The 12,835-nt window shown below is 45.8% G+C and overlaps 1 protein-coding gene across 4 annotated transcripts in view; it reads right to left on the bottom strand.

The window, feature by feature from the left end:
• Positions 1–12,835, bottom strand: part of TEX2 (testis expressed 2) — a 116,138-nt gene that overhangs the window by 5,841 nt on the left and 97,462 nt on the right. For 3 of the 4 annotated variants that reach the window (XM_050765791.1, XM_050765793.1, XM_050765792.1), the window contains exons 8-10: positions 7,852–7,984; positions 1,907–2,032; positions 25–234 (exon numbers count right to left, since the gene is read on the bottom strand). In XM_050765791.1, the coding sequence (XP_050621748.1) occupies positions 25–234; positions 1,907–2,032; positions 7,852–7,984 (469 nt within the window). The remainder of the gene's footprint in view (positions 1–24; positions 235–1,906; positions 2,033–7,851; positions 7,985–12,835) is intronic. The other variant, XM_050765794.1, reaches the window with a different exon arrangement.

Below are 12,835 nucleotides of genomic sequence, written 5' to 3'. Positions count from 1 at the left end.
TGTCCCTGAGGGCCCTCTACGCACCATACTCGGTCAGTTGGGGGTGGTGGAATGTTGACCGCCAAGGTTCCTCTACATTCTTGTACTTCAACAGTGAGCAGCAGGGGTGTGTTGGAGACTTCTTCGATCTTCTTTTTAATAAACTCTGTTTCTGTTGCTTTTTGGAAATATTTTGACTTGGTAATTTTATCAACAAACCTCATAATCTTACTTGTTCGATGACCTCCAACGTACCTTCAAATGTGGAACACAAAGGGCGGTTAGCATGAACTTCACTCTTTCACAGACAAAAACCTGTGGCTCTTTGTTCCCCTTACTCGATGTTTTGGATAGGGTGATTCTGTGTTGGGGTGGGGGGCATCCTGTGCGTTGCAGGGTGTTCAGGAGCATCCCTGGTCTCTACCTAGCAGATGCCAGTAGCACTTCCCCTAGTTATGACAATAAAAAATGTCGCCAGACGTCGGCAAATGTCCTCTGGGGGGCCAAATCACTCCCAGTTGAGAACTACTACTTTAGAGAAGGTGTAAATGTCTGAAACAGCCCAAATGTTGACAATGGAGAGCTGGACAAAGTCCTCATGCAGAGGTTTCTCACCTGTCCTCTTTTACACTACTCCAATACCAGACAGAAATCCAATGACATATCAATCTCATAATCTCCATGCAGCAAGTAACAAATCATGCTGCATCAATAGGAAACAAATCGGTAATTAACAGACTGTCTTTAGGTGGTGTCACATGGCTACCCTGAGTGGCAATTACTTTTCAAAGGGCTTGGAACTTCTTAAAGAAAAATGCAGCCTGGGCAACACAGTGAGACCCCCATCTCTACAAAAAACGAACAGAAAATTAGCCAGGAGTGCTGGTGTGCACCTGTAGTCCCAGTTCCTCGGGAGGCTAAAGTGGGAGGATCACTTGAGCCAAGAAGGTTGAGGCTGCAGTAAGCTATGATCGTGCCACTGCACTCCAGGCCTGGGTGACAAAGTGAGACGCCATCTCAAGAAAACAAAATCCTATACCAAGCTGACGTGCTCACAGGCCAAGAAAATAAGCTGTGGTATCAGGTTACATGTACCATGAGACTGCCCTCAGAAGAAAGGATATTTGCTTTTTAAAATCCCCCACAGTTCCAGAATATGAGGAATAGTATGTGTTCAGGGAAAAGCAATCATTCTTAAGTAGGTCAAGCAGCTCGACTAAATAATACACACAAACGTTGGCACCAACTCCTCAAACATCTGAATTCTCATCTCCTGTAGGATTTCAAAAGTGAATAGGTTGGTTTTTTCTTATAAAAGTTTCTGAATTATTTGGTTCCTTATAATCTTAGTTTCTTCAAGTCACTTTACGTAATTAAAAGATCCTTGTGGATAGGCTGTTTAAGCACTTTGATCATTTCACAGCCCAAATAACAGGCAGAGTGCCCCCCTCCAAATGAAGTTCATGATCCAAAAGATCAGCTTAGTTATCAGCGCTTTCAAAATTCGCCAAAGAAAATCATCTGAACGTTTCTGCTTTGCAGGAACTTGCAGCTCAACAGAAGCAAATGCACTCCAGCTGAAGCTGAGGGGAGGGAGGCTCTCCGCTGGCTCCAGGGGGAGGGGGCATGTGTTCCGCTCCTTCTAAAGGCTCAGGGCGATGCTTTTCATCATCAGCACGCCCTTCAACTTCTCTATTATTTAGTCAAACAGCACCAGAAAGCCATTTTAGTAAGGAAAGCTATATGGGTCTTTTCACGTGGGGGCCTGGAATTTAAACAGACCACTGACCCGGGATATTACAAAACCATCTACTCAACATGAAAGCGGAAGGAAGATCACAGAGGAAGGAAGGGAAACAAGGCTCACTCCTAACTTGCTGTCCTGATCCCTGGAGACTCAGAGGCACAGAAGCACTGATCCACTCACCCTTCAGTCCCTGGGAGGAGCTGTTTGTCTCCCCCGCTGGGCTCTGGGGCATCGTCTTCCTCGGAGGAGCCAGCGCTGGAGGATTCCTCGTCGCTGTCTGCCAGACAGAATGCCCGGGGCCTGCAACTGGACAGAGAGAGAGTCACCACCACTGCCTGCCCTCACCCAAGCTCTGCTTAGAAAGAGAATACACACACCCATGCACACACACTCAACCACAACAGGGTTGGGATGTAACTTACTATACCTCGTCATTCTCTCCAACCCACCCAAAACAGAAGAGGTCCAATCCAAGAATCCTTGGATCAGCGCAGATGCTCAGGACACTCTTCAATGCCAAGGCCTCTGACAGGACCACAGAGGACTTGGGCCCAGAAGAGGTTGCTTTTGAGCATGCGTCAGAGGACAGGTGGTGGGAGTGTGATGCACACATAAAATGCAGTGATTTCAATCAGCAGTGCAGCGGGAGCCACGTGGGAGGATGAACAGAAAGAGCAGATGGTTGCAAGGGTGAGGTGACAGCTTATACTGGTGACATGGCCACTTCTCACTGATGATGGGATGTTGAGGCAAGTCCCTTGGCTCTGCTTAGTTCAGCAACTCTGATGCTTTCTGGCTTAGTTCCCCTCCAAGTTAGTTTTGACTCATGCGTCCTTTCCAGTGAAATTACATATTTCACTCCACACCTGCCCTATCTCCTGAAAGTCACAGAAAAAGCCAACAACCACACACACACACAAAAGTCTCAGGAGACTCTAGGAAGCAACTGACATGAGAACCCAGGAAATTTCCTGGAAAATTACACAACTAAAGACCATTCCTTTGACTGAAGTAAGGGAAAGCCTCATGGGAGAGCTGTGTCCCTCACTCAACTCTCCAGGGCGGATGCTCAGTTCCGGAGGTGTGGGGTTGCTGGATTACCCGCAGAGGTGAGGGGTCCAGTTCCTCTCGGAGGGGACCTGGGGGCTTCTGGGCTGAGCCTTGGGCCTACAGAAAGCAGATTCCTCCCTGGACTGTGTCTCTGCTTCAGAAAGTACTGGCAGGGCTGTGTCTGAGTCCAGAGACTTAAATGGGACAAAATGAACTAGGGACAGAGTAGTCTCTGAACACTATTACACAGCCAAATGGTCACCAAGCAGAGGCTGCTCATTGGATTTTTGACGACACAATTACATGGACAAGGGAAGGCAGTGGGGCTCAGGGCCTATCTCCCTGCAGCTGCAGTCCTTTGGTTTTCCTGACGCCGTCCTTGGGCCACCAGAGGCCCACTGGGACAGTTATCTCCTAACCAACAGGAGCCAAAGGCACCCAAGGGCACAGCACACATGCCAGTGTGGAACTGAAGGCCCAGCAATGGCCCCAGCACTATGCACTGGGAGGGCAGGACTGAAACCTCCACCCTGGAAACAGGAGCCGGCTGTAAGAGGACCCGGACTGTGTCCTCCCTGGCAGGACACACAGCTCCTCGTCAACAGCACTCTGAAACATTAGAGCCAGCGCTCCAGCCAACAGGCTGAACTTCCACATTAAAGGGAAACTCCCTCTGCAGAAACAAAAGCCTCTTGTCCCTGACCACGGGACAGCACCTAACTGGCTCTTCCTCCTTCCACCAAAGGCCTGGCTGGTCCAGGAAATGCTTATGTGTATCCGCTGGTTGCAGAGTCATATCAGAGTGTGCTGTGGTTAGGCAGCCCTCACAGGAATCTTATATTTAAAATGTATATAGCAAAATTTGATTCCCATGAAAGCCTAAACTGGGTCTTGGGTGGGGAAAGCCAGAGATGTAAATCCCCAAAGATCACACACCCCTCTCAGAAGAGCATCGGAGTTCTCCATCAGCAGGATGGCAGTGCCTGAGGCTCTCTGATCTCGTGCTGCCAGGCGTGGAATTTGTCCCCACAGCACAAGGAGCCTGCTCCTCACGCACAAAGCACAAAAGGCTGCCTGCAAGCTCTGGGACCCCAGTGAGATCTGCTGAGCCACCGCTCCTTGTGTCCCCACCGGGGCATATCATCTGGTAGCTCCAACCCTGGGCAGAAGATGCCAGAGGCTGAGCGCTGTGGCAAACTCTCAGGTTACCAAGTTAATCCTCTGTAGGTCACAGAACAGGACAAATTTTGTGGCTTGAAGTGAACACTTTAGGTAACGCTGTACACTTCAAGCAGATCAGATGATGTGAAATCTGATTTTGACTGAGTGGTACCTCTGCTCTCCACACTGGGGGCGGTATTATGTGGCATCCAATACTTAGGTATTGTAAGTGTAGCCCAGTGTTTGCCTGATATTCACTTTTATAACTGAACATGCATTTTATGATCTCAGCATGAACTTCAGAGAGAGATATACCACACTTCCTTGTAGAAGATGTGCTGGAATGTAATCAGCCTACTTGTTTTAAACACACCTCAGAATTCCAGATGAGTGTGATATCCTTTCAAAAAGACACCTTAAAAGGCTTATTCCAGTTATGTTCCTTCTGCCAAAAATCTTTTGGAAACGTCAGATATATAAGAAAAAGTGAATTATTTTATCACTGATACTCTTAGACCAAATATTTTATTTCTTGGTCTCATAACCACCATCACCTCTGAGGACTTCTAGCAATTTCTCAAAGGTCCAAACCATCTACAAAGCAGGACAATTTGCTGTTACTCAGGTTAGCTAAAAGAATGTCACGGACTCTGGAGGCAATTGTAAAAAGCAGCCCCCAAAATGCTTTCAATGAAGGATGCATAATTAAATTAAGAAGGCCTGTGAGATGTTTGCTTTGAGGGGGACCACACTTAAGAATGTACTAATTTTCTTTTGAGAAAATCAGTTCCATACACCTGCCACAGGCACACATGTGCATACACACCCACAAACTAGGCAGTCACAGTGTAAACTGCAAGCACTCAGTGCCTAGAACACCAGGGGCCTGGGGGCAGAAGGGTGGTTTGGGATAGATGTGGACTAGTGACCCAAAAGGGGTCAGATGGGGCCAACTTCTGACTTGGGGACTTGTACAAAGGGCCCAGACTGCAGTGGTGGAGCAGTAAGAGGCCAAGTGCCTTATAGGAAACACTTCATTCCCATGCCACTTTTCATTTAAAGGCCTCCCAAGAGGCAGAGCGCTCCCTTTACTAACTCATTCTGGCCCTCTGCAGGGCAGTTCCTAAAGTAGATGCTGCTCAGCTCACTATCTCAATGCCATCTGAATGCCGTACTGCCCAAAAGTTATGTTACCTGCAGTGTGCGACAAAAGGACTATTTGGGAAATGAAAAGACTAAAGGAAAAATGCCCACGAAAATACAGCAGACATACATTTCAAAGGGAAGAGACTTTGCTAGGGCAAAGCTACACAGGTTTCAATCTCAGTCTCACCCTCAGGGTGCTAACTAAAGGTGAACAAACTTCCTACCAGTAAGGAGGACATCTCACAGGTTGAGCAGCATCTCCTCAGAGACTCCGCAAGAGCACAATCATTTGCACACTTGAACAGGGACTGAAAAAAGCAGTGAGACGAAGCCGAGGCCCTGCCAGGCAGGACACCAGGAAGCAGACCCTGATGTGGAGTGAGGCCCTGGACAGGCGGCCACAGGCTGAAGGGAGGGCCTGGAGGAAAGGGCTGCTGCTGGCCAATTCTTCAGACGTTCTGCGCTTTGGAGGTTTAATATTAAGGAAGATGTCAGTTCCAAAGATCACGCGCTTCAAATACCTACTACATACGCTGACTCCTGTCCCTTCTCTGCTACTAAGCCCCATGGTGATTCCATAAACCTCACGACTGAGGAAGTGAAGTGAATTCTGGAATCACTTCTGGGATTAGGTTCTTAACCACGGATGGGCTTTCAGAGGTTCACAATGCTCCTAGAAACTGTGAGCCAAATGGTGTATGTGGAAGCATTTTCAGAAAGAAGCACCCAGTGCTCTCAGGTTCCTGAAGGGATTCTTTCTGAAAAAAAGGGGTAAGGGTCCATTTTTCCACCCTTTTCTCCCAAATGAAGTGCTTTTGGATTGTATTCCTCCTTACTTTTAAAACCAAATGACAGCCAATTACACATCAACATATAATTTAACACCCTCACAGGAAGAAGCAAAACATTTTATAACAGACTCTCAAAGAAAAAAAAAAAAAGTACTTTAGAAATATAAGTGAAATATAATACCATCACATTCCTAAAGCAGAGGATTTTTTTTTCACTCAGTCTAGAGAAGCACAACTTTCCAGAAACACGTCCATCCTCTGATCGGCCAGAGTTTATGAACTTGAAACTAGGCCGTGAGGGCTGCATGAATAGCAGTGAATGTGGACGCCTATGTGGCAAGCACATCAGGGACCGGCCTGGTTGCCACCCCTGGTGCCCAAGACCCCCTTTGCAATGGAGTCCCTGCACCTCTGTGCCTACATGGGGCTGTTTCTAGAAAGGGCTCCTTGCACAAACACATCTGCCCGAGGTTGCTCCGCCACACTCCCTTTTTATTAGAACTCATTTTCAAGACTGCTTCTGCCTCAGGTGCTTCATGTTCTAGACAGCCGGTACTGCAACTCTCGTCATGAGCTGGATTTACTGTGCTCGGCTATGCGTGGGGGTGGGGTGGGGACAGCAGGACCAGGAATTGAGTCTGACTAGATCAGGACTCCGGCAATTCAAACTGGGGAAGTCTGTAAGACTTTCCCTGTCAGGAAAGCCTCTTAACTACTCCTGGTCTGGGTTCTCTCAGGCTCACGAACTGTGCCTTTATGTCCAAGAACGTGATGAAAAGACAGGTTTCCTCATGGTTTCACATGGGATCAAACAAGACTCAGAAGTTACAGGGTATGAAATGCTATGTGGAGAGTTGATAAATACCACACTCACCAGAAAATATAAATCCACAGATTGCCGAATCCAAACATATTTTAACAAATAGAAAAATGAAAGGAAAATAGCACAGACACAGGTTAGATTGCATATAGCTGGTAAAATTCTCCAATTATTAAAATAGAAACATTTCATTAAGTAACTTGCATAAATCAGAATAATCTAAGTAAAAGAATATTCTCAAATGTATAACCCAGCTCTCCAATCTGCTATTACCACAAGCATGAATATAAGCATTAGGTCAGTACCAGAACCAAGCAAAAGTCTAAGAGCCAGTATCTTATATTTAGACCCCGAGGAGGTAGCTCCTTGTGACATTTTCGTGTCATCATACTATTGATTCTATGCAAAGGGCTAAAGATGTGAGAAGCAGCCTCTAGTCAACATTTTTAATATGGTAAAAACAATAATATAATTTAAATTTATAGTCAGAGCAGTCATTTTTAAGGAGAGTAGGATGTAAAAGTTCCAGCTTATCTAGTCTACGCATTTAAGAGGGAAAAGAAATTAAGCTTCATGAATTACCTCACAATTTTGGAATATTTACTAAATCAGACAAACCCTAGGCAGTAGATATGCTATCTACAAAGAAAGGGATTTACTAGGCAAGTCAACTTTGTATTATTGAGGGAAAATGCTTCTCAAAACACTTTAGGAGCACCCTCTGTGCTACAAAATCAATCATCTAATTATAAGTAATTCTGACTTTGTGATTAAAGCAGGTAGATTCAGCCTGCTCCACATATTGCTGTTTATGACCGGAAGGATCTTAATGATTCCATTCGAGGATCATTTTATTGCTCGGATGAGTCTGCCCTGCTTGTCTGAGTCAGTGATGCTTTCTGGGTAACCAATTCCATGTGTACCACCACCAGCACTGAGGTCAAAGGCACTGTCACAGCTGAGCTGGGTTGGGAAGTCACAGGCCGCTGGGGATGAGACTAGGAAACCATTCCCTGTAACGCTCTGGTCCAGGAGCACTTACGCAGAAGCTCACTCAACATCCAGGGGCCACTACACATCAAACCTGCTTCTCAAAGGCTGGAGGGAAAGGCTGGTGCCCTAGGATTGATTTAGTAAATTCATATATAGCCCCTTACCCTTCTTTGCCAATTTCTCCAACCTTCAGGGCTTCAACAAGAGGCTCTTTACCTAGTTTGGTCAAATTCATTTTGGTCTCGAGAGTCATCAGAAAGGACCCATTGTAGGACATTTCCAAATCAATCCAGAGTCCTGGAGAAATGGTGAAAAAACAGAAGGTTTTTTTCCCCCCAAAAAACACATGACTATAAATGACAGTATAAAAACTTACATTTAAAAATATCTAAGTAGGCACCATATTGAAAGTCCATGTATCGTCTGTCTACTAATCTAGGTGAGAAGAGGACTGAGCGCGCACTATGTCATCGACACACATGAGAAAAGGTCATGGAATAGATCGAGCCCCTGGTAAACAGCCAGCATCTCAGGACCCATTAACACAGTCCTGGGGAATTCAGTGCACAAGTCAGCACTGGAAGGGTCCCATGCTCTGGCTTCTAAAATCTCCTTGTATTTAGTAAGAAGATATATGCCCAGCAGAAGAAAATGGCTTGACCTAGGGCAAAGCCAGGACAAGGCATGCTGATGCCCAGCCAGTTATGAAGCAGAAGGGAAGTGCTAAGACTTCACTGTAAGCTGGGTTGTTCTTTAAAGACACATATAAGAACCACTCTTTCTTAAAATTCTCCAGTATTGGGAGTGGGACATAGAAATTGGCTCAGATTTAACAGGAAGAGTGACAAATGGGAACCAAAGAATTAACTTTCAATTCCCAGGATTATCCAGATACAATTGGGTAATCACTTTGTACCTTAAGCTAAAAATCAGCTCCTTAGGAAAGATATTACGCCAATGAGATCATATCTAAAAGGCTTGTAGCTTCATGGAATTTTACTGGGATGGCTGCTGATCAACGGTTTAAAATGCAAACAGGGTTTATCTCATGACCCTCTTCTACTTGAGGATTCTATGATTTGTCAAGTATTTTTCTGTGATTTTTCAGACTCAGGGCTCCAGAAGACCTCATGGACTTTCTACCAAAATGTGATCCTTTAAGTGGGTGTTTAAATGTTAATAAACTTTTATAGATCCTCACATGACAAATGACATCTAAAAGGAAATTAATCTAAAACCACTGTTCACATACAGTGTTGTTTTCAAGCTATTACAGTAAACAGCCCATCCTCTACACAGCCACCACCTCAGATAAAAGCACTGCTTAACCCCAACCAGCACTAACAGCGTCATTCCTCACTAAAGGCAGGATGATTTCCATTTTGTGTTCAACAAATTCTTTTTACCATAATTGAAGGTAATTATTTTCCATGAATGACCTGGTTTAATTAAGTGATATGGAGATCAACTGTGATTATCTTCTTTGTAGCAACACTCACAAAAGTGCTGTATTTCTTGTTTACATTAAGCAGTTAAAAAGAATTAATTAGCTTGCTCTTCAAAGGTACTATTACTGGAAATAAAGGGTATATCTGCTTTAATAAAGGAATTTTAGTTTTTAAGCACTTCAGGAGAAAGGGGATTACAGCAAAAGGCTAATATTAATAGATTTAAACTCAATGTAAAAAAACCAAGAAGATATTTATTGTTGTATAGTATTTCCAGCTTTGAGAATTAATAGATTCAAACTACCTAGTTACTATATACATCCAAACATAATAGTTTCTTTTGAAAATTCTAGTCAAGTTTCCAATAAATATTAATAGTATGCATTGCCTTTGCAAACTGACATATTAAAGGCACCAGAATTATACTTCTTACAAAATGGAAAGTTCTGCTAGTCTGTTTTTTAAATGAAGAGATATGGATTTAGGCTTGGTAAACTGCTGGCTCACGCCCCAGTCACGGGGACATTCCACCCAATGACGTGTGGTCCAGTGTCCCTGCCAGGAGCTGGGAGGCTGGAGGAAGGCCCAGGGAAGAGCAAGGAGCCCAGTCACATAGATTGGGGCTTACGTTTCACTGGAAGTTTCTTCACTTCTGTGGCATCAGTCCCCTCGTCTGCACCAAGGAGACCTATACTGCCTCTTCCAGGGAGGGCTGTGTACACCCTGGCACCTGGCACAGTCTGACCAGGCAGCCTCCCTTTTTCTGCCTTCACCAGCCCACCTTTACTTCTTGCTCCAGTCTCCCTTGCTGCTGTTGCCAGGGAAGAGACTGTACTGGGCAGCCACGGAGCCTGATATTTGAGGATGAGACTTGGGCATCTGACTGAGCCTCTGCCTGGGGGAGTGGTCTGTTTTAAACACTGAATATGCCTCATGAGACCCACCCACAGGGCCCTGCTCAGCCCTGGCACTCATAAAAATATGAAGGAGTCAAGAATGCTTTAAGAACTTTTTTCTTCCCCGAGATGGGGTCTCACTCTCACCCAGGCTGGGTGAGTGCCACCTGTTAAGATCTTGGCTCACTGCAACCTCCGCCTCTCAGGCTCAAGTGATCCTCCCACCACAGCCTCTCGAGTAGCTGGGACCACAGGGATGCGCCACCATGCCCGGCTAATATATATATATATTTTATTTTTGGTAGAGATGGGGTTTTGCCACGTTGCCCAGGATGATTTCAAACTCCTGAGCTCAAGTGATCCGCCTGCCTTGGCCTCCCAAAGTGCTGGGATTACTTTGGGAGGTGTGAGCCACTGCACCTGGCCTAGGAATGGTTTAAGAACTTTTAAAAGCAGACATGAATGGTAAATAAATATTCCAACAAATGACTCCAATATGAGGTGCTTGCGTTCCGATGAGGGTAAGAAGACTATTTTAGCATTAAGTGTAAGAAAAATTTGCTTTTGTAACAATGACTCAGCAGGCAGAACTTGACCTGAAAACCTGGAGACACGGGCAACTCCCAAAACTTGGAGCAAAGACCAGCTGGTTATGTGGTGGGTGAGTCAGGAGGCCCCTGCCTTGCAAGACTGCAAGATGAAATTAACAGTTAATAGAAAGGTCGTCTCCCCCTGGGGACTAACGTAGCAACAATGAGCACACGGGGACACACTCAACCCCATGAGCAGCATCTTCCCCTGTAACCCAGCTAAATGCTACTTAATCTAGAGGAATGCAGTTACACGGCCCTTTCTTTTGTACTCTTGACAAATGGTAAGACTTAGCTATAGGCATTTCACTGAAAATACTTTCTATAACCATGTGCCCTGGCTGGTGCTCAAGAACAAAACCAGAAATTGAGGAGCGGGACAATTTTTGATGCCTTTAAACAGGAGTAAGGCAGGCAGTCCTGAGAGGTTCTCTGGGAAAGGGGGCGGGAGGCACGCATACGAAAGGTCTCTTCCACATCATGTTGAGAGGCTGTCCAGTGGTAACCAGTGGCACCCAATTATTAACGGGCCCCTATAAAACTGGCACTTCAGGCTGGGTACAGTGGCTTGCGCCTGTAATCCCAGCACTTTGGGAGGCTGAGGCAGGCGGATCACTTGAGGCCAGGAGTTCAAGACCAGCCTGGCCATCATGGTGAAACCTTGTCTCTACTAAAACTACACAAATTAGCTAGGCATGGTGGTGCGCACCTGTAGTCCCAGCTGCTAGGGACGCTGAGGCACGAGAATGGCTTGAGCCTGGGAGGCGGAGGTGCAGTGAGCCACAATCGCTGTACTGCACTCTAGCCTCTGTCTCATAAGAAGAAAAAGAAAACAAAACAAAAAACTCTGGCACTTCATGCAACAACACAAGTGACAATGAAATAAGACTTAGTATGTGTACAAGGACCTGGAAGGGGCTCAGATGCTGTTTTTCCACTCTTCAGTTTCATGGGGGCAGGATCAATTACCACCACCACCGCTATGCAGAGACACTGTGGCAAAAATTACAGCTTATTCCACCAAAAAGCGTGTATGCGTTCTTAATGTACGATATCAGCCAAAAGCACTGAGATGAACCCCTGCCCTCAGGAAGTGTATGTCTGAAGGAAAATCAAAGTGGCCTAGGCCAGCTGGTGCAGCTCAGACCATGATGCCAGATGATATCATAAAATGCCTTTGCATTTGTCCCCACAGACAAGGAGTGGCCACAACTACAAGATGCTCTTCTGCCTTCGACCTGGTTTTCTAGTTAACAGACCCTATGGCCTCAGGCCTCCTATGGCCAGGTGAATCTAATAATCTCACACAGCGGTTCACTGTTTTATTACTATTTAGGCATCTGTCTCACTGGAGTAGGCTTGACAGGGCACCTGCTGCTTGGGAGTAGTTACGGGAACCCAAACCCTGCACACCTGAGCTTGGTCCTCACATTATTTTCTCCTCCATTTCCTTCTACCTGTAACTATTAATAGCTGCTTTCACTATGAAAGTCAATATTTGGCATCCAAAGAACAAAACTTCTTAAAATGGAACATTTGATAACATATTATCAAGAACAGATGTTGGAGTTATTCAGCTCTGGGAAAAACACACCAGTTACTGTTGTGCTCCTGGCAAAGAGACCAGTGCCATATCGCTCATTCAGATACTACAGAAAATTAGCAGTTCCTTGTGTGTGGATGTGTCTTTGATGACAGACATCATTTTTAACTTTATCTACCTGTAACTGTCCTCTGAAATAGAGCTCCACCCCTTCAAGGTTGACAAGCTGCAAATCAGGGTCCCCTGTCCCCCAGCCAACCCATGTTCCACAAGAGGTATGATTTCCCCTTCCCACACTAAGCCCTTTCCACACTAAGTGTTTTTCTTCCCGCAGCATGATCTGGTCGGAGCCACTCCTATCAGCCTTGTGCACTAGAGTATGGCCCTGCCTTGGTGCTCAGGCCCAGGCAGCCCCAGTGGCTGTAGCTGCCCTCTAATGTCGCTCTTGAAGCAGGTGTGGCAGGAGGAGTGGGCAAGTCATGACTGGCTCTGGCTCCAGTTTTCTGTTATTACTCAGGTGGCAAAGTAGCATCAGTCCTAACACTGGATGTGAAGGCACCAGGCACGTAGGTAGTGGATCCTAGTAGGATCCAGTCTGGAACACTGGACGTGAAGGCACCAGGCACAGAGGTTAAGGTCTGGAACATCAGTCCAGATGACTAAGGGCAACT

The sequence above is a fragment of the Macaca thibetana genome, chromosome 16 (genome assembly GCF_024542745.1).
Source record: "Macaca thibetana thibetana isolate TM-01 chromosome 16, ASM2454274v1, whole genome shotgun sequence".
Taxonomy (NCBI): domain Eukaryota; kingdom Metazoa; phylum Chordata; class Mammalia; order Primates; family Cercopithecidae; genus Macaca; species Macaca thibetana.
The sequence above is the reverse complement of the archived record's forward strand: the minus strand, read 5'-3'. Positions and strand labels throughout refer to the sequence as shown.